General features: G+C 41.3%; 1 protein-coding gene across 2 annotated transcripts in view; it reads left to right on the top strand.

Moving 5' to 3' along the window:
• Positions 1-22,458, top strand: part of NSG2 (neuronal vesicle trafficking associated 2) — a 91,067-nt gene extending 68,609 nt beyond the window's left edge. For both annotated transcript variants that reach the window (XM_077327023.1, XM_077327022.1), the window contains exons 4-5: positions 17,640-17,750; positions 19,465-22,458. In XM_077327023.1, coding sequence (XP_077183138.1) covers positions 17,640-17,750; positions 19,465-19,656 — 303 coding nt within the window. In that variant the 3' untranslated portion in view covers positions 19,657-22,458. The remainder of the gene's footprint in view (positions 1-17,639; positions 17,751-19,464) is intronic.
• Positions 22,459-22,827: the final 369 nt, after the last annotated feature.

Here is a 22,827-nt window from a genome sequence, read left to right as displayed (position 1 = left end):
CATTGAATGGAATGTGTGTGAGAAAAGCCTTCCAGCTTTGTGGCCATCTGTGTGCGAATAAAGCCAAATTGCTGATAAGAAAGTAAAACAAAATTGCACAGAAAAGGAACAGACAGTATAAACTTGACTTGCTTAGAGTCTGAGAGATGATATTGAAAATAAAGATAATTAAAACAACTACAAAGACAGTCAATAATGACTCTATGGAAATGTAACCAAGCTCAGATGCAAGCAGCTAATGTAACTGCAACACCAGACAAGCGGATTATGCAAGAATTAATAGGAAAAAATTAGCCAAATGACTGAGACAATTGTGGATACAAACAGGAAGGTGGGAAAGCTAGATCAAGACCCTGGCAAAATTAAAAAGGTAACAGCAAAGATTACAAATATGGAGCAGGGCATTAAGCAGATTGTAGAGGACTTTAATGTTATAAATGACAAAGTAAATCATCTGGAAGAATGTACTGAGGATTTAGATGAAAAAATAGAGAAGGTTGACAATGAAAAACTGATGCTAGAAATTAAACAAAAGGAAAAATTCTTAAGAATTAGAGCCCTGGAAGAGACAGAGAATAAAGGTATTCGTGGCAAGATCACTCGACTTTTTGCTTGGAAATTAAGAAAAAGAGTTGATTCTTATATGCCACTTTTCTCTACACGAAAGAGTCTCAAGTGCCTTCCCTTTCCTCTCCCCACAACAGACACCCTGTGAGGTGGGTGAGGCTGAGAGAGCCCTGATATCACTGCTCTGATATCACTTTCTCTTAAACAAGAGAAAGATTTTGACATTGAGTTTGATGAAGTTTTTCAAGTGAACTCTAAAATGGCAAAAGAAAAAAGGGATATTTTGTTTAGGTTTACTTGAAAGTCAGTGAGAGAAGCTGTACTTCATGCTTATTATGAGTTAAAAATAGAGGGTAAATAAATTATCTTAATAAAAGAAATATGCCTATGTAGTTATTGCAAAGAAAAGAAAATAGCTTTGTAACCGAGGCCCTCTAAAAGAGTGGTGTTTATTTATATTGAGACGTACCAGAGAGAATATCTTTTATGTTTAAGGGAGGTAACAAACAATTAGGTAAGGGATTTATAGCAACTTGCTATCATGGTAAGAAAAAAGGAATTGTGATATATGTTAAAGAGAATTTTAAACCAAAAATAATGATGATGGCTGATAATATGGGTAGATTTTTATTGATTGAAATTATACTTTATGAAATAAAAGTTTTGGTGGTAGGAGTTTATGCTCCAAATGCAAGGGAAAAAGGAATGTTTTCATATTTTAAAATACTATAGAAGACTTACCATATAAGAAACTAATTGTGAGATATGAATGAGGTGAAGGACACAATAATAGAAAAAAGGATGAAGGAAAGAATCCAAATAAAAGCCAAGGAAAATTACCAGAGATATTTTTTTGAACTCATGAAAAATTTAGGTTTATCAGATATATGGAGAAACAGAAATAAATATTCTAATGAATATACATTTTTCTCAGCCAGATGTAAATCATGGTCTAGAATTGACTCTACATGGGTATTGAAACAAATTAAACTTATGACATTTAAAGTGAAAATATTGCTAGGTGTAAATTCTGACCATAAACATGTCATGCTAAAGCTCAAAAACATTAAGGCTAGAGGGAAATTTAGATGATCATTCAATGATTTACTGTTATTGAATGAAGAGGTATTGGAAGATTGCAAACAGAAATTGTCTGAACTTTTCAACCAGAATCTGGACAAAGGAGTTGAGGATAGAATATTCTGGAATACAAGTAAAACTTACAACAGAAAATTATCAGGAATAGAAAGCTACAACAAATTCAGGAAGAGATTAGAAAGGAAGAAACAGAATGAATGAGAAATCCTGAAAAGGAGAGTGCAGTCCAAAGATTAAATATATTAAAACAACAAGTAGACATGTTGTTAGGAGAGTCAATAAGCAAATAAGGTGGCAAAACTGAAATATTTTGAATCAGCAAATAAACCAGGGAAATGGTTATCCTGGTAATTAATGAAACAACATCAAAATAAATGTATAGATAAAATTAAATATGGCTCAGAGATATTAAAAAACAGTGATGAAATAAAAGACTATCAGGAATATTATTCTAAATTATACAAGAAAATGTCAATAAAAGGAAAGACACAAAATCACTAAAAGAATTAAAGGCAGTAGTTAAAATATTAAAGCCAGGGAAGGCCCTGGTTCCAGACGGTATTACTGTCAAATATTAAAAATGTTTTCTTGAAGAATTGTCCCACCCATTTGTTAGACTCATGAATAATATAAAAGACAGCGGAATACCAGATTCATGGAAGGAAGCAAATATTACTTTAGTCCCTAAAACTAATAATGTTTTACCAAATATTAGTTATTTTAGACCCGTCTCACATCTTAATGTAGATTATAAAATATTTACCTCAATGATTGGCCAAAGACCAAAACTAATCCTACAGGATTTGTTTCATGAAGATCAAACAGAGCTTCTCTCAAATAAACAGATGAAAGAAAATATAAGAACATTAATAAATGTGATTGAATATTATCAAAATCATCCAGATTGCTTGCACTCGAAGCTCATGCCTAGAATAAATCCTTGTTGGACTCTGAATCCCACTGGACTCTGATTTTGTTATCCAGATAAACAGTTAGTGTTCCTTTTTTGGGGATACAGAAAAAGTCTTTGATTCTTTGGATTGGAATATGATGTCAGAAGTGTTAGAAAAAATGGACTATGGGAAGAATTTCATTGGATGGATTAAAAATATATATCAAGTCAACCTGCTAGTCTAATAATTAATGGAGAGATAACTCCTACCCAAAAATAAGTAGAGGTACAAGGCATGGATGTCCTCTTTCCCCACTACTTTTTATTATACTGGAAATACTGATTAATAATATAAGAGAAGAAAAATAGATAAGAGGGTTTAGGATTAGAAAAGAGGAATGCAGATTTAAGGCATATGCCAATGATTTATTGATCATTTTAGAAGATCCAGAAGATAGCATTCAGTACTTAAAAATTAGAAGAATTTGGTATAGTATCAGGCTTAAAAGTCAACAAAGGTAAATTTAAAATCATTATAAAAATATGTTAAAAGACCAGAAGTTCTTGGAGGAAAAAATCAGGTTTTCAAATAGTCAGTAAAGTAAAATACTTAAGAATTATAATAACCAACACTAATTTAACACTTTTTCAAAATAATTATGAGAAGACCTAGAAAAAAATAGAAGATATAAATAGATGAAAGCAACTAAATTTATCTTTGCTAGGAAGAATTTCTGTAATTAAATTCAGTACCTTACCTTGAATTATGTTTCTTTTTCAAAATATGCCCATTATAAATTCAGATAAATCATAGAATTGTTGACAAAAATGTTTAGTGAAATATATCTGGCAGGATAGAAAATGAAGAATCAAAATGAAAACACTATCCAATTCTAAAGAGAGAGGTGGTTTAAAAGTTCCCAATTTAAAACTTTGTTTTGAAGCAGTGGCCCTCAACTGGCTGAAAGAATGCATACTACATTTAAAAAAATAGATTATTGATATTAGAAGGGGAAGGGTACATTCATGGTTGGCATGCCTATATGTGGTATGGGAAAGGAAAAAGAAACAAGCAGTTTAGTCATCATCTATTAAGATTTGCATTAAATAGGGTATGGAATAAGTATAAAGGACAGCTATTAGACAAAATTCCACTATGGCTGTCACTGTGTGAAGCGCTATCCAGGAGCCAGGTAGGCACTGAGGAATTATGGCTCACACTAGAAATTAAGCCCGCTGTAGAAATAATACAGTGGGCACTAGCGGGCAGTGGGTGGGTGTGGTAGGCACCCCCCGCCTCAACACAGGGAGATAAATGGTTGGGTGGATGGATGGATAGGAGGAAGGAAGGAAGAAAGAAAGACAGAAAGTGAGCAGGTGAGAGGGAGAAAAGAGGCAGAGAGAGAGAGTCAGAAAGGAGAGAGAGAAATGGAGGAAGGAAGGAAGGAAGGAAGGAAGGAAGGAAGGAAGGAAGGAAGGAAGGAAGGAAGGAAGGAAGGAAGGAAGGAAGGAAGGAAGGAAGGAAGGAAGGAAGGAAGGTGAAAGGGGTCAGGGCACGGGAGAAGGAGGGGGGTTAAGGGCCTGCTGGGTGGGTGAGGAGGGCAAGTGGTAAGGGGGCAGTGGGAGAAGAGTTCAAGGTAGAGATGGGTAGGTGGGTGTTTGGCGGAGAAGCAGCGGCAAAGCGCGGGGGGAGAGAGAGAAAGGGGAAAGGTTAGAGGACGTAGCAGGGGGGTATGAGGGGGGAGGTGAAGGGGACGTTGGGGGCGCCCCTCCCCTGCTCACCTCCTGGGCTGTCTTGGCCCCCCTGCCAGCCTCCCGGCCATATCCAGAGCTTCTGGGGCAGCAAAGGGACAGCCCTGTTGTGGCTGCCTCGAGGCAGGGCTGTCTGTTTGCCGCCCTGAAGTTTGGCGGGCCCGCCAGACTCCCTGCTGGGTCCGGAGCTTCTGGGGCGGCAAAGGGACCGCGCCACAGCAGGGCCGCCACATGGCCGCGCCACAGCAGGGCTGTCCCTTTGTCTCCTTGAAGCTCGGCAGGCACACCAGCCTCCCTGCCGGGTCTGGAGTATCTAGGGTGTCCCTTTTTCCGGGCTGAAGCTTGAGGGGTAGATAGAAGATGGAAAAGATAGAAGATGGAAAGACTGAATTTAAACTAAAATCACCAGAACAATTATGGGAGGAAGGTAAATTAAAAGATTGGTGGCTTTTTGCTCAACTAAGACAGAGATTCATTAGAGATAATTAAAAAATTGGATTTGAAAGTAAACCTACACTGCTGTTAACTCAACTAATGAAAAACAACGAACATTTGATAAGTAGTGTGTATGAAGAATGTTTGAATTTGGATACTGAGACTAAAATTATTAATGATTTTATGTTAACTTGGGCCAAGAATATAAGAAATGAGATTCAATATGATGATCGGCAGTTTGTTTTGAAAAAAGATTCTAAATTCTCAAATAGTTATTATATAAAATAAAATATTTTCAAAATGCATTTTCAGTGGTATTTGACACCATCTAAAATCTCAAGATGATACTGGAAATGTGATGAAGAGCAAGGTACATTTTACAATCAATGGTGGAATTGTCAAAAAGAAAAACTTGGAGAGAAAGTCATGAGGAAATTTCTAAAATATTGAACAAAAGGATTAAATTTACACCAGAAACCTATTTATTAGGCATTTTAGAGAATTCCTAAAGAAATTATGTAGGAAAGTTTTTGGATACTTTCAGTTTTTGAGAGAATTATATGGGCAAAAAAATGGAAGTCCGAATAAACATCTACAATATATGAATGGCAATGTAAAGTTATGGAGTTGACCCAGAATGGAAGCTATAGAAAATTTATATTGAAAAAAATTAAAACAAATATTTGATAAGGATGGCTCTATGTTTCTTAGTATATTTGTTATATTAGATATTATTTTACAGCAAAAGTTTATATACTGGGGGAAAAGGTTAAGACATTTTTTCTTTATAAGTAGAGTTCGAAATCACTTTTAAACCACATGTTACTTATTTTTCTTTTCTTTTCTTTTACTGCTTTTTCCTCTCCTTATATGCATTTTATTCATTTGCTATTCTTTAATCTGTATATAATTTTGTTTTGTATAAATAAAAATACTTAAAAATAAATATTCCTTATTTAGATCTTCCTGCACTTTCCAGACATGCAGGACCCTTGCTGGTCTGTCTGTCTGTCTGCACCCAAAAATACAAACTCTGGCTGGTAAGGACTGGCCAGAGCCCATAGCCCAGGCAAGACACACTTGCACCACTCCACCCCAATTTCAGTCTACAAGCCTCTACCGTCATTTCTACTATCGCTGCTCATCTCTAGACTATAAAGATCAGCTCTGCAGGCAAAAAATGGTGACTTTGGAGGGTGGACTCTGAGGCATTGTACCATTTTAAGGCCCCACTTCTAAACCTCAAGGTGTAACCAACCTCCAGGGGAAACCTGGAATTACAGCTCACCTCCAGAATATAAAGATCAGCTCACCAGGCAGAAATTGATGCTTTGAAGGGTGGATAGGGTTACTTTGAAAAAGAAACATTTGAGCCTCCCACACAGGTTGTGCAGATGAAAAAGGCAGCAAAAGATACCCCTTCAAAAGCATCCAGTTTCATCTGCATAACAACATTCCATGTTAGGCCTCAGATATTCAGAGAGTGGTGGGGAAGAGACACACATGGTTTGGCTGCATCTTTCTTCCAGTAGGGAGACCAGCCACAGCAGTACTTTAAGTGAGAAGGAGCTTTTCTGTGGCCTCCCTTTCAGCTAATCATAAGGAGTAGGGGAAGGCTTTCCCGCTTCAGAAGGAATGCCCATGCATGCCCATAGATTTGCTGCTCTTGGAAATTCATCTCTTGCCTCAACAAGTGGTGTTAAAGGCTCTCTTCACAGCAGGCCAGAAGGAAGGGGGAGTGCGGAATCCTGTGCAAGAGCAGCAATTGGCCCTGAGGGGGGATATTCCAGCAATAGGATGCTTTGGAACCTTCAGCATTTTGTCAGGGTGAATGGACTTTTTATGATTTTATGCATATAGAAGATATGCAGCATTCATATTACCATTTGCAAGTTACACATATTACACAGAACTAGAATACTTTACTGCAGGGGTTCTGTAGCAGCAGCATAAAGCCTCACCTGTAATTTCACTCAGTTTAGCTCTTATTGTTTTTATAAGTACTACTAGGGGCCAAGCTCATTGTATTCAGGAATACAAGGTGCACTAGATTGGGATGTGTGGGAGAACTCTGTGGACAGCCTCTCCTTCCCCCCAGGACCTGGAAAAGCTGCAGGCAGATGTTAGGAAACTCACCAGCAGGGGCAGCTCTTACACAGCAAGGGTCTGCAGCCTCTGAGCCTTGAAGGAAAGTGGAAGGAGGAGAGGGTGGTCAGGGGTGAGGGACGGAAGGCGATTGGCTGGCTGCTGGGCAGACAGGAAAGCCAGTTGGAGGAGGGGGCACTCAGGGACAGCCGCCCTGAGTGCATGTTAAGTGCTGAGTGGCACTTAAGCTATGAGACATGCTCCTCCTCCAAGGCCTTACCAGAAATATTAAATGGAACAGATTGGCATCATGTTGTGGAACAGAAGTTAAATTTAATGCATGTCAAAATGAAAGCTGCTATAGCTTCTTAGAAGCCAGGCCATCCAACCAGTTAAACTCACAGTTAAACTCTGACACTCAGTATGCAGGCATCAAAATCTATTCAGAAGTACAAGACATAGACCGTTTATGCACTGGGAACTTCACTGCCCCAGATCCTGTGCAGGAGAACAAATCGGGGGCAGATGAGGTGCACCAGTCCAAATGCTCTCCCATGTGGGTACAGGAAGAGGTGGGCCAACCTGCCATGACTAAAACTCCAGCCTGCAGACTGGTATGAAACCTCCAGTGCATAAACGGTCATAATGAAATTTTGAAACTTCTACCATTTTGCCCAATGTTGGTTGCACATCACAAGAATCACTCTTTGGGTTAAAGAGGAAGGGCAGGACTTTTGTCTAGATGGCCAATCACATACAAAGTCAATATAGAGGTCTTTCCTTCTCACAGCAGGAATAACCTTGATGGGCTAGGTTAAAGGAATGGGAGGAAGCTTTTCATGATGTCTGAATGCAGCCGAAATGTATGATCTTTACAATACTTGTTCCTGTTGCCCTTACATGCCACTTTATGTAATATGTACCAATGAATCACATGAAGGCAAACTCCACAACCAGACCCCATCTTCACTGCCACAGGTTCAACATAGCAGCTTCAATCCAAGACATGTCCAGCTCACCTCTCACTGACCCCGTACCCCATTGTATTTGCTGAGCACAGGGTCCAGCAGAATTCTGTTTGCCTAAAAGCTTCCTGGGCAAGATTCTCAATTTCTCATCTATAATCCACTCTACACCTATCTGCCAGAGGAAATTACTTCCCAAACATCTAGACACTTCTAGACAAGATGGGTTATTCACTAAAAGCTTATCTCCTAGCCAAGATGAGGCATTTTTCTAATATCTCATGGATAATTCCATCCTATTTTCACCTCATCTGTCTCCCAAAAACATATATAAACTGTGGCTTTGCCAAGCCCAAAGTGTGCGTCTGATGGGGACCTATTCAGAACACCCTTCACACCACTGGCTGGTTGTGTCGTATTTCTGCCCCACTACTCTTCAAGTCCAGTAAATATACTTACAACCTTTTTGTGCCACTTTATTTTCCTATCCGTTAGATTACTAGTGTGCTGGATATATGTTTGTCTATTTCTTTTATTATTTTCTTTCCAAGATGGTTATTATTTTATTATAACTACCTGTAGTCTGCCTTGAGTTCTTAAGGATACAATCATCTTGGATACAGTGGCAAATCAATCCTTAAATGCTATGTTACTGCCCACTCATGCTGCTATTTCCCTACAGCTTAATACACCTATGTCACAAGACACATGTGTAAGTGTGATTCAGGTAACAAATTATAGGGATGAATATTCCAAGGCCCCCTCCCTGATAAATGCAAACAAAAAGGTATTAATATTGAGAATTTTAAATCATCCCAAACATTTTGTAGCGCTTGCAAATTGGATTGTTGTCCTCACTCGTTTGTTGAAGGCTTAGGAGTTGATAATGAAATATGTCACATTGCTGTGGCCTGGCACAACAAACATTTTCAGACACCTAATCCATTAGGGCTCTAACAGCCACTCAAAATGATATCACTTGACCAATCTAATTGAGCCAGCTACTTATTGCACAGGCAATTTAATTGTTTGTCAAATTGTTTGGGAACATTGTATGCTCACATGCTCTGTATTTTTGCTACATGAACAAGATAGTCGGACAGGGAATCACCACCAAGGATCTTACCTTAGGACAGTGGTTCTCAACCACTCTGAAGCCGTGACCCCAACTGCGGTGGCGGTGGGGATGGCGTGCGCAAGCGCATGGGCAGCATGTGTGTACACGCACTCACTCAGGCACACAACAGTCTGGAGGTGGTGTGGAGGCGGCCAGTGTCATGGCTCTGCCACTGCCAGCTGCTGCCCCCACCCGCCACCGTTGCCTGCTACCTGCCGCCACCTGCTACCACCTGCTACCACCTGCTAGCGCCTGCTGCGTCCGCCACCCACCACCACCACCGGCCACCCCTACCAGCTGCCTCCATCAGCCACCACCAGTGGCAGCAACCAACCTGGGGACCTCATGGAAGGGGTCAGGCGACCCCAAATGGGGTCGTGACCCCAAGACTGAGAACCATTGTCTTAGGAGATGGCCTCCAGCTTATTCTCAATTTCAGGACATGCAGAAATACAAGGGAGAGTTATCTGATATATTCATAAATTCTAGGCAAGCATAAAAGTCAGAAGACCTGTTTTCTAGTAGAAAAATGTGTCAGCTAACAAGAACATTTATTTTCCACAGTGAGGGCTACTTGCACAAAAATCTTAAGCAGATCAAACCTGTAGTGAGTTCCACTCATGGATATCTTCTACATTTCCTAGGGCTGGTATGCTTCTAATTTTAGTACTGGGCATTAGATGTTGGTTCCAAATACAGTATTTAGAGCAGCCTTTCTCAATATTCTTCAGGCTTCAAGGAACCCTAGAAGTAGCACAATCACACAAAATATGGTTAGAAAGCATAGAATATGGTCAGGAAGTACATGCCCACCTGGGGCCCCTCCCCTTTCCACCCCTTCCAGGTCCATCATTGGCCATTATGGGAGAGGGTCAACATGACAATATATCACCCAATAAATGTTTAGCAAATCTAAGGAATATATTAAAAATTAACTCCATCCATTCAGAGTACTTTTCCAGGTCATCATGAAACCGTGGTTGAGAAAGCCTTATCTAGAGTATTCCAGGGACTTCATACTATCTACCAGCCTGGTTTTAGTGGTAGGAATTATAAAGGCTCTTACATCATCTTTTGGAGCCGAGATGCCCTACACTGCTGCTAGACATGGGTGTGACTAATGTTTCTCACTTTCCTTTATTAGGTGAGCAGGTTTGTGCTGTGCATAGATTTTGCGTTTCCCCCCTCTTACCATCCTGTTGTCATCATGTTGGTTTCACAGGCTGAATGCTAATTTTTATTGTTTTCCCAGAGAGAGTGTCAAATATCTTTTTTTTTTAATTTCCCCCCTCTTACTCTCTTTTTGTCATCCCCATGTTGGTTTCACAGATTGAATGCTAAAAAATGTTTTGCCTGTAGAGAATGTCTAATATCAATTAAACTGAACATTAATATTGCCTGTCCTTTCCCTAACTGTGGAATAGCAGAGTCCTCTTCTTCATCACTGTGATATTTGTTATTCCATAGTGAGAGTATGGAAGATAAGCAGGTTTGGTAGGAAAGAACAGCTCATTGCATGATAACTCATGCCAGAGCAGGAGTGTGTACAGAGACGGATTCATTGGATAGAGACCTATTGTTCATATTTTAGGAATCCTCTTGCCCAGGGACCCACCAGTCTTGGGACCAATAGTGCATATGTAAACTGTTTTTATTAGGAAGGGGCTCATTTCAGCACCATCAAGCTCCTTTGAATAGTATTTTTAATCTTCCCTTTCTCATTTGTTGACTTCATCCTTGGGGGGAAAGAGGCTGGTAGCAGAGAGTCTGCCATGTCAGTGATGCTCCTCATGTGAATGTGAGATGTTCCTAATGCATGCTGGTGTTAATGACATGATGGGAAACATTTTCTGCGTGTTTTCCCCAGATGCGCATCCATAGATGCTGGGGATCATGAGAAATGAAGGCATCAAATGAATCCTATTATCTGCATCAATGCCAGGAAGAATAGGGAACCATTCTGGGTGTCAACACAGAGTCTTGCACATATTTAGAGTATTAATCAGCATTTTGGGTTGAAGTTGACATTATTCTTTCAGAGCTCTCTCAGCCCCACAAACATCACAGGGTGTCTGTTGTGGGGAGAGGAAGGGTAGGTGACTGTAAGCCTCTTTGAGATCCTTCAGGTAGTGAAAACTGGGGTCCAAAAGACCAGCTCTTCTTCTTCTTCTTCTTCTTCTTCTTCTTCTTCTTCTTCTTCTTCTTCTTCTTCTTCTTCTTCTTCTTCTTCTTCTTCTTCTTCTTCTTCAGGTTCAGTCCTTGGCATCTCCAATTGAAAGAGTCAAGTAGCAGGAGATGTGGCTTTGGGATCCTTCATCGAAAATCCATTCAGTATTGAATTTTTTGCAGCTCCACATAAGTGCAAATAATGAAGGGTCTTGTTAAGAAAGGGACTTAAAAAAAGTTTCTGAGAGTGTTACTACGGCTAGGTCTCTTGAAAAGCAGCATCAATAAAACACTAGCAGAAAAGAGACTAGAAAATTATAAATAGTTGATGAAGGCACATTTAGCTATTTGAGCCAAGAAACTGATACACTGAATTTCCTTAGTGTAAGTATCTGAATAAACCTAGGAAAGGATGAAACATTTACTAAACAGAAAACACAGTAGGAAGAATGCTCACAATCATCAATAGAAAGGATGGTTACCAAAATAGTCAGTGCACATTTGTTCCAGAACTGGACACTGGCAGCTCGACTAAGTATTATCTGAGTTGGGCCAGGAAACACAGAAACCTAAGACACAATGTCTTACCCAATTAGCAACAATAACCCACAGCCCCACCCCTTAAAGGAGGTGGGGGGAAAGAACAGCAGGCTTCTGCTGCCACTTATGTCTACAACAATTGGGTCTCAAGCAGTAGGCTGGAATACGTAGCTGTGATTCCTACCAACAACAGACAGGGTTACCACTGGCTTGATTCTAGTGATTGGGGGGGGGGGAGGAATGTGATAGGCTGCCGGTGATTCTGTTACCCCATTCTGGACTTGTGCCCAGGGCCCCAGAATTATGCCTCTGTTTGCAAGCTGAAGATGACCCACAGTGCATGGGATCCAGAGTTCCCTGTTTTTATGTGCACTGCTAGTGGAGTCTCGCCACTACAAACTGGGTCACACACAATCTTTAGCATCTTGCAAGCTAAAATGCATTTATAGAGTAAACTTGCATTTTTGCGAAAAGAGATAATATTAAGGCCAGGTCCAAAGCTGGGAGTGGCCTTCCTGACTTCAGAGACATAAAATGAAGACATTCATTTCCACAAGAATCCTTAGCAGTGTCTAGCTAGTGCAGCAACACTGTCCACCCTCTGCGATAGATCTCTTGGAATAAGGTTGGTACAGAGAGACATGATTCTCTTTTTGTGTGCACAGGGAAAAAATCCTTTCTATTGTGATTGTTTCATCCACTTGCAAATCTTTATTTCCTTATGAGGGGAATTATATTGCTTCAACGTCCATCATGGTTCATGTTATTCTTTTTAAAATATAAAATGTAGGTTTATTAGGCAGTTCAGCTGTCTCATCCTGTAGCATTTGAAGGTTTAATGCATTTATCTATTTTTCAGAGTACTCGCAGAACTGTAACTCATGTTCCTTACTATTCAGGATATAGGCTGCTTTTTATTCCTTACTCCTCTTAAGCATCTGTGAATATTTCATTGCAGTTTAGTTTTGTATTGTGCATTTTTGTGAATATTAGGCCATGGAAGGTTTGGGGGAGTGTGTGGAACTAGAAAAGGGAGGGAAACAATTCTTTAGGTAAGGAATGAAAGGATGAGAACAAAGGAAGGCTCTAGGGTGCTAATTCTGGGTTGGGAAAGTCCTGGAGATTTTGGGAGTGGAACCTGCGGACAGCAGGTTTGGTCCGGGAAAGGACCTGCCATAAAGCCCATCCTCCAAAGCAGCTATTTTCTGGAAACTGGATCTTGGTTTGTAGATCAGTCAAATAGTGGCACCTGCAGGTTGGCAATCCTTAGATTTTGATTAAGAAACTGGATGCTTATGGACTGATGCAGCAATGCCAAGCCTCCAAGTGAATGTATAAAACTGGACTAACTATGAGGAAAGATGGAAAGCAAAGACGGGGAAGTGCAGGAGTGAAAAATTCTACAGATCTGGGAGGGAAAAGAAAAGCTGCCCATTGAGTAGATGGTATTGAGGCAAAGGGGAGGGGGATAAAGCCAGAGGTATTAGAGGGGAGGAGGTGTGTGGGAGCACAGACCCTTGGACACACAAAGCTTTGGCTGGGAAATGAACAGGCTGTGCTCAAGTTCCACAATGCATACCATGTCCTTTGCGTTTGGATTCCACTACCTCAAAATGGCACATCTTTTTGTTGCCTTGGCTGTCCCAGAAAGTCTTTTGTGCTCTCCTTTTGATCGATCCCCAGAGCAGTTCCCCTTAAGCTCATAAAGGGATCACATTTCACATTGACCATTGGCTTCCCAGATACGGCAGCGTTCTTGTACTGGTGATACTATTGAGCTGTCAGCTTTGTTTATAATTGATGGTATTTATACAAATGCTGAATTGATTGCTTTGTGCTTTTCTGCCTACATAGTAGTCCCTGATCAATTTGCCCAATTTATATATGCCAGAGATGCAAGGAGTTAGTCTCTTCATAACTTGCCTTTCCAGCTCAGTTTATTTTTGGCCATAGTAGCATCTCCATTATAAAGACACACATGGAGCAACTGGGACTATACCACTTTAGAATGAAGGTGGAATAATCATGTGACTGATTGCTCCCCCATGATAAAGACTCCTTACTTGTAGAAAGCAAAGCTTGTAGAGTCCTGGACTATCATTTTTTCCTAAAACATATCTAGTTTGCTATATGCAAAGAAGTTTCTTTTTAATTACTCTCAAAGAAAATTCCTGAGGGTAAATCTACAGCATGGTTTTACATCTTTGAATGTGTCTTTGTGGATTGCGTTCATTGGCTGATGGTCTTTTTATGGTCTGGATAACACCTGTTTAGTTTGCCTGACCTGCATGCATGAACTGGGGAATGATGCCGCTCAAAAGCTCAGGGTTGCAATATTTGGCTATGGAGCACAGTAAGAGGGGAGGAGGGGCTTCAGGCTCCACCCCCCCCTGCTGTTTCCACTGAAAAAAAGCTGGCTGACAGTTTGACTGTTTTAATAGTTTTAACTACTGTTTTAATTAAAATGTGCATAGTTTTTTCTTTTTTAATATATTGGAAACCTCAATGAGCCAGCTATGCTGGGAAGTATGGTGAAGAAATCAAACCAACCAACCAACCAATAAATAAATAGGCTGAAGGAGGGAAGCCTGAAGCCCTTCCTGCCCCCTTGCTAAGAGCTTTTAAGGTGAATTTTTCAGTTCAGAAGTGTGACTGAAATTTGGGTTATGTGTATTCCCAATCTGACTCATGATATTTGTAACATCTACTCTGGCCACTTTAGCATGCATGCACAAGGCTGACTGGCAGAGATGGCCGTGCACTTTATTGTCATCTGTCCATTTGTTGTATATATAAACACACACTTTAAACAGCAATTGCCTATAACAATTGCAGGACACAGCCAGTTTAAGGTTTTCTGGGGCCCGTAGCACTAGATCCAATTTTAGTATTTGCGGGGCTCAAGCAGAAGACAATTGTGATGGGAACAGGCAGACTGGAAGCAGAGAAGCCCCCCCAAGGTGGGAAAGGGTGTCACTCCAAGTGTCCTTAGAGAGGCAAAAGGGGCGAGGAGACGGGTGATGGTCCTGGTTCATAGAGGGGAAACCACCATGTGAAGCCCTGGAAGTGTGGGGCCTGTAGCACATGCAACATATGCTCCACAGATAAACCAGCCCTGTTGCAGGAAGCTGGAAGTGTCTCAGTTCTAGGGATGTGCAAGGGAAGGAAAATCCAGAACACTTCAGGTTCAGAAAAACCCACCTCAGACTGGTGTAGGCTTGGCTGAAGTGGCTGCTTCATTCATCTCTGAAGCGCTTCAGCCATTGAAATCACCCTGGGCCTCTTGTCTACCCTGAAGGGAGGAGAGCAAGAACCCCACCCTCACCGGCTCCCTGCCTGGGCTGCTACCGCCACCACCATGCACTCTCCAAGGCCCAGCAGACTGGTCCCCCCCCACGATGCACTTACTTTGTGCAAAGTAAGTGTGCTGCAGGGGTAAGCATCCTGCTGGGCATCAGAGAGGGCCTTTCCCCACAGTGCACTTACTTTGCAGTGCTCGGGGGGGGGGGCAGCCACAGAATGTTTCCCTCCGAATCCGGAGTGGTGTCGGGGGACCAGCCAGACGAGGGTGAGTGCATGGCGGTGGCCTGGGCAGGGAGTGGGCAAGTGTGTGGCTCTTGCTCGCCACCCTTCAAGGCAGGTTAGAGGCCCAGGGTGTTGCTCCAGGCTCAGGGCGGGCAGGCACAGAGGCAAGCTGAAGCATGCCGAGGCATACTGAAACAAGACTTGGACAGCTGCTTTGGCTCTGTCTCCCCACAGGATTTCGCACCTCAGACTGCTTCAATCAAAAGATCTCTGAAGCAAGCCTGCTTTGGAGATTTTTTGATCAAAGAAGTCCGAATTGCACAACCCTAGTTTAGACTGTTTTGACTGACTGATCCAGCTTCTCTGGATCCTACTCCAGTCAGGGTAGGAATGCCAGTCCCCAAGTTGGGGCCTGTGGATCCCCTGGAATGATAGCTTATCTCCAGGGAACAGAGATCAGTTTCCCTGGAGAAAATGGCTGCTTGGGGGGTGGACCCCATAGTATTAAAATCACTGAGGTCCCTCCCTGCCCCAAATCCTGCCCACTCCCAACTCCATCCCCAAAGTCCAGGTATTTCACAACCCAGAGCTGGAAATCCTAAATCAGGGCCAATGAGACAAAAAGTTCTGGCATCCCTATGCACCAATCAGGTGGAATCCAAGCACCATACAAAAACAAACAATCAGAATGACTTTGGGGTAAAAATAAAAGGAGTAGGAAATAATAGTGGCATTATGGTGGGGGTCTGCTATAGACCACCAGGCCAGGCAGAGGACATGGATGAGATGCTTCTAGACCAGATTACAAAGTTCTCAGAGACACCGGACCTAGTGGTCATGGGAGGTTTCAATTATCCAGATATGTATTGGAAAACCAGCTCTGCTAAAAATGAAAAACCCAATGAATTCTTGACTTGTCTTGCCTATAACTTCATTTCCCAGACACTGGAAGGGGCAATGAGGGGGTCTGCTATCGGATGTGGGTCAGGCCAGGCTGGATCCTGGAGATTTTATGGTGGGGGTGAGAGATCACTTGGCCATGAAATTGGGGTCACTGTGGGTAGGCAGATAGTTGTGAAGTCCTGCATTGTGCAGGGGGTTGGTCTAGATGACTCTGGAGGCCCCTCCCAGCTCTGTGATTATATGATTCTATGACCAGGGCCACTTAATTTGGTCCTCCTAATCTCCCTTTAATAGTCTTGACTCTTCTTTGAAAGGATTGGTCATCATCTCCATATGTTTTAAGGGGAATATGGTAAACTCATTCAGCCTGGCTGATTATTATCCACCCTGAGGATTATTTGCAATGATTAAACAAGAGTCAACTCGTTAAAGCTGCCATAACTTGGTCTCTCAACCTCAGATGAGGCAGCAACTACCAATGAGAAGTCTTACAAATGATGAAAATGTCTCACATGAGTGATTGTTAATCAGTTGCTTGAATTTAGTGTTTTTTCAATTTCTTTCAAAAATTCCAAAACTTTGTTAGATATAGCCATTGATTTATTGTCTTTTCTCTCTCTTTTAAAACAGGGATTTATCTTTCATTTGTCTTTGAGGAGAAATCAATACAGCGTTTTGTAACTTCGGTTCTTGTCATTATTTTATGTCACACACCACAGGGTGGCACTCTGATGGGTGGGTAGGATGGTTGGAGAAGTCATTGCTTGCCTCCTGAGCATCTATAAAGTGAACATCTGAAATTTTAGAGAATCTTCCTTGTCTGCCCTCTTTCTTCTCATTTCTCTTTGATCAAAATGAAATTGATTAAGAACTGACTCCAAATTCTTTAAAAGAAGAAAATAAATGTATTTCACGGAGTAACTGGGTGAAGTTGAATTAAGATAATTTTTCTTAACCCTCCTTGAATCTACCCACAATGCCTCTTGGTCTGTCACCTGCTACCTGCTGTCTGCATATGCAAGAACAACTTCCTGAATTCTGAGGGAAACCCAGAAATATGTACTTTGTCTATATGCCAAAACATTTAATCCTTTGTCTTGCTCAGTAACTAAGAACATAAGAAAAGCTGAGAAGGACTGCAAAGCACATTTGGTTGCTCCAGTGCTGCCAGAACCACCAGGAGTTCCTGGCAAAAGATTCCCTCTGTGTGCCCTTCTCCCCATCACACACACACACACACAAACTAGTGAGAGAGAGGAGAGAAAAATTCACCCAAAGCCTCTCGAGGAAGCCACAACCACTCACTGAAACACTTAACTGGAAAACACAGCTAGTTTCTGTGTGAACTGATTTAATCATCTTTAATTATTTTAATAGACAATTATTTTTGTATTATATATTGAGATTCCTGGCTTTGATGTACTGAGTGAAAGTATGAGAAGGCAATGAGGCAGGTGGGTCACTTGGCCCTCAAATCAGGGTGTCATGAATGGTGTCATGGAGACTGCAATTCATTAGGCTGGGAGTTACTGCAAGTAATTTGATCATGAGATTGCACAGATGTCTGTTGACTAATATTTCTCTTTGTTTGCAGGTCACAATTCTCATAAGTTTGGCTCTTGCGTTCCTCGCCTGCATAGTGTTTCTTGTGGTATACAAAGCTTTTACCTATGACCACAGTTGCCCAGATGGATTTGTTTATAAGGTAAGAGATCTGAGATGGATGGGCTGTCCCTGTTAATGAGAGAATTTAATTGACTGCATGGCTACCATTTAGCTCGGCATTTTCCCTTCAGGATCAAAGATGTCATTTGTCAAGAACATGCTGAAAAGTGGTTAGTGCCTTAGGAAACAGGGCCTTGCAGCACTGTCTGTCAGCCACAATTACTTCAGACTCTGTAGGCTTCAATCTGCACGAGGACCTCCAACTATTCCCTTGTTTTTCTTTATAAATGAGCTCACATAAACGGGCCCTTTGAATTGGCTTACCATAGATATGAATCATTCAAATGTTTTGAGACTGAAATTCAGTGAATATTGGTTTTCTGATCCGTTTCCATAGATACTGACTCTTTGCTTAGAGGGAGAGAATTGGAGAGTATGTGTACATTCTTCTCCAGTATTGTTTTAAAGGGTGAATAAATAGGTAAATATATAAAACATAAGGGTGGTAGTTATCATTTGACTCCTACAAGAGATAGACAGATACCTTTTCCGCACTGGTGGTGCTGCGCTGGACTACAATGGAGCAGTTTTCCCTGCCACTTCCTGCATCCTCACAGGGGATTGTTTTGCCCAAATCCTGTCTGCCCCAGATTTCTGCCTCCAGACAAGGCAGCCAGGGCGGAGAGGTTCTGCTGTACTTTGCGGTGGTGTGGGGTGTTGTGATTTATTTTCAAGAAGGTGGGATAGCAATACAATCACCTGCTTGAAAATTGCCCCAGCTGGCTCCATGGTGCTGTGCAGTGCCAAGGGAGAAGGCTGGAGCATTTTTTGACCCTTCTAGGACTCCATAGTCGGGGGAGGGTACCAATGGTGCCCATGGCAAGGAAGTGAATGTGGGAAGAATCCGCATTCTCCTGCCGCAAGGACCTGAGTTGGGCCAGCCCTGGTCCGGGCCAGGGGCCAGCACCGATGTCATCTGGTAGTGGGGATTAGCCCTGCAACCAGACAAATGCCAGCCCAGGCCTAATTCTCTGTACAGAAAAGGTCAGAGAGAGAGAGAGAGAGAGAGAGAATCTGCGTTGATTCGTTGCAACGGAGAGACCCATCTAGGTATCAGGTGGTGTTTGAGCTGCCATTTCATGGTTGCCACGCTCCCCCCAAGTGAAAAAAAAAATAACCCCCCCTCACGGGCGCGATTTTCGGCCGAAAATACAGTAAAAAATAAAGGGAAAATAAACCAACAAACGGGGCTGTATGTTGTTTCGTGCTTAGTGACTTAAAACAGCTCTGCAGCCAGGGAAGCCTCACTGGGTAAACGAAGGCTCGCCGGTGCGTTTATCTCCGCTCGCTCGGAGAAAAAAAAATGGCGATCGCTTTGCCGGAAGATCAGAGGAGACAGCTAGGTGGCGGGACTTTGCAGAAACCGCAACAATGGTAACGCACAGAACTTTTTCGCTAGTGTTGCTGATTGGTTGCAAGAGTGTAGCGCTTTCTGGAGGGTGAATCCACTTTTTGGGATTTCCCTGAAAGCGCTTCAATGAAGCGCTTTTTGCGGATCGGTTTCAGGAGTGTTGCAGATTGTCAACGACGTTGTGCATAATGGCAAAACTGTAACGATTTCAATTTGTAACCATTGTGCTATTTTGGACAAGTGTGGAATGGCCCTGAGTATAGGTCAGGTGGTGGTATTCTACGTATTTCTCAGTGACTGTGATTGCTGCTACTCACTGGTCCTCCTTTTCCTTTGTCATCAGCATAAGCGGTGCATCCCAGCTTCCCTGGACGCCTACTATTCAGCTCAGGATTCCAACTCCAGGGGAAGATTCTACACTGTCATCAGCCATTACAGCATGGCTAAGCAAACCAGCTCACGGTCTGTCTCTCCCTGGCTTTCTTCGGGATCAGTAAATCATGAAGCCAAGGCTACCAAGACAGAAGGCCATTAAAGCAGTGTGGTGGCCAGGGGATGGGGGAGGGGTGGGGAAGGGAAGAAGAACATCATTGCTCTAGTTCAGAGAGAGCGCCATGCTTCTAGTGCAACAAGAATAAACTAACTCCAAGTGCAGGTGTCATCTTAATGGATCTTTCTTTCTCTTGTTCACTTTCTCTCCTTCTCTCTTTGGTGCATTGTTCTTGTTGATTTGTATCTAAGTCACAATCTTGTACAAAGGCATGTTAGGTGTTGACTATATCTTACAATGTACAAATATTTTTAAAATCATTGCTTAATATTTGTTAGAAAAATAAAAATTTAAAAAACAAACAAACAAACAAAAAAAGCAAAGGCAGACCACACTGACCAGGAAGCAAAATTATTCATGTCTTATATGGCTAAGGAGATGGAGCGCTGAAATGGGGGCGGAGAGAACCACATGTGATAGGATTCATTCATCAGAATATGGTGTGAGAAGAACTCTGTAACAACTCATATAGGTTGAGGGGCACTAAATCATGGCACAGACCCAGACTCAAATAGTTCTTAGGTGTGTGCATAAGCAGCCCAATTTGAAAGATCCTTGGATGCTCTGATGCAAACAGAGCTATGCTTAACACAGAAGCAAATGGGAAAAGTCCTTGAACCCAGGAAAGCTCCTCGGTTCACTGGAGACCCTGCACATGCAGTGGACCACCAGAGTCACATCACTACTTTGTATGTGTGCTGTTTCTCATAGGAAGAAATACTGGGTGCTGCTTATTTGAATATGTGAATTCATGTGTACAATACTTAGATAGCTAGATGTTACCTATCAGCTACCAATTGCAATTAAAATATGAACTACAAATGAGTCCTAAAACAAAACCCATGAAGAGGGAGGTGGCCCAAGCCCAGTAGGGTCAACAAACAAGATAGCAACTATATCCCATTCAGTAGTCCACACTATGAATGCAAGTGTCTAAGGTTTAGACACATACCAGCTCAGATTTCAGCATGGATTTCTAAACTTTAAATAAGAGAAGCAAGAGGAAATTAATAGTATCCAGCTTCTGCCCCAGAAACTTAATTCTTATTATTGTTTGGCAATACCTGGAAGGACGTTAGCCAGTTAAATAAGTATATTACGTCAGAAACTTACACAAAGGTTAACATGATCCAGAGATGTGCTTCTGCCAGATTCTGCCATAACTAGGATTTTCTAGGAGTTCCTCACCCTAATGTATCCCTTATCTATTTTAATTATCCTTTTAAAAAGTAATCTGTGGTTCAGTGTGTAGAAGAAACAGGCAGATAAATCCCATATACATTTGTGTACCCAATCAGTGATATTCACCCTACTGTCACCCTACTTCAGGATGAATCTTTCACCCACTCCTCATGAACTGTAAAGGCAAAAGCTAAATACCACACTATGTGGCTACAAAGGAGAAATAATCTGCATGCAAGTGGGGAACAATTCACAAAGTAAACTGAAAACATTTCTTTTTCCATGAGTACTCAGATACCTGAATGCTGGATTTAAAAGTTCATCATATAGCAGTCAGTTACCAAAAACCGGGCATACTGTGTTTGTGATTTGTGGGGCAATGAAGTATTATTGATCCTCATTTGCAAAAATTGACTCCATGCCCATCTCAGCCACCAATGGACTGTTCAGGGTCAACTCATGGTGAAACAAATCCCCATGTGAATTGGTACGTAGGCTCAATTTACATGCTATATTTGCAGAATGGGTATTGATACCTTTTGTTTGACTCCTGCATTGCATCAACAACATGTTGGAATATTTCATAGCACAGATCAAAAGAGTATGTGCTCATCAGCGTCAGTGTCCAGAATGGAATTGCAGTGCTAGTATAGAAAACTGCTGGGAATTACTGCCTAGTTAATTAGATGTCTTGGGATTCAGGCTTCCTTCATGAAATTTTCTTGTGAGTCTGGAAATTAAAAAAAAAACAATATTGAGATGATGGAAATCACCAAACAGATCATTAGGCTGTAAACTGGAACTGAACCAGGTGCAATGAAGCTTTCAATATGTTATCTTGAGAAGTGTCTGAATGTATTGTGATCCACATGAACATGTTATTTACTTGGTTGAATTGTACATTTTAAAGGTCTTTCTTTGGTTTTGTGAGGTTCACCGCAGTTTTCATGAAGATTAGGAAGCAAAGGGCATGTTCTACCAAACAAGACTCCCATCCAATTTTTATGTTTATTAATGGGATTTTCTAGGGAATGGTTGATAGGAATAGCATTTGGCTGATTATGCCCAAATTAATTTAAATTAAATTAAACTGAATTGAATTCAAAATAGAAGAACTAGGCAAAATTGAAATGGATTGAAGCTAGTCAATTTATTCATTTATTCCATGCATAGGTCTCCTTTCTGGTAGAGACTCAGTTGAGCTAGATCCAACTTGTGGTGAAGATCTTAAAAAATGAATTCCAAAGTCAGTTGTCTGATTTAAGGCAGATATTTATGAAAGGCCCATTGAGCTTTTGACTGATTCAACAGGAGTCATGATAAATGGTTGTATAATGTAGCCAAAACTGTAGTGCCAAATCTCATTGTCCAATTTTAAACCCCTATCTCTACCCTTCCCATAACATTATTCACCTGTAAATCCATTTATCACTTGAAATGTACAAATACATGGAGAAAACAACAAGAACAATGGTGTCTAGATCAACCACTGGACATTTTATAATTTTGTGATGTATTTTATGTCAGTAGGTAGCAGAGACTGAAGTATTTTTGGTGTAGTTCTTGACCTTTCTGACAGGACAAATAAAGCTAGATGTGTCTGAGTGTCTCTGTTATTGTGGTACATTTTTCCCCTTTCATTCTCTCAAAAGATGCTGAAAAAAAGAAATGATGTGTGTGGAGGAATTTGTACGTTTCAAATAATAAAATATTAACCTCCCACATCAATGTCAGTTGTATACAGGAGTACAATACATCTGTAGATCTTTCACATATGTAAATGCATCCATGCAGCTTTGTGGGATTGAAAGTTTGAAAGAATTTCATAGATGCTGCTGCTGAATAATTTCCAATACTTTTGAGAATCCTTTTCTTTTTTCAAGAGGGCAAAAAAATGTTTTTCTGATAGCAGTATGGAAGCTTTGGAAATGCCACGGCTATGTAATATGTAATTACTAGGGGCGTAGCCCATTG

The sequence above is a fragment of the Paroedura picta genome, chromosome 3 (assembly GCF_049243985.1).
Source record: "Paroedura picta isolate Pp20150507F chromosome 3, Ppicta_v3.0, whole genome shotgun sequence".
Lineage (NCBI taxonomy): Eukaryota > Metazoa > Chordata > Lepidosauria > Squamata > Gekkonidae > Paroedura > Paroedura picta.
Note: the sequence above shows the minus strand (reverse complement) of the source record. Positions and strands in the feature narration are given on the sequence as shown.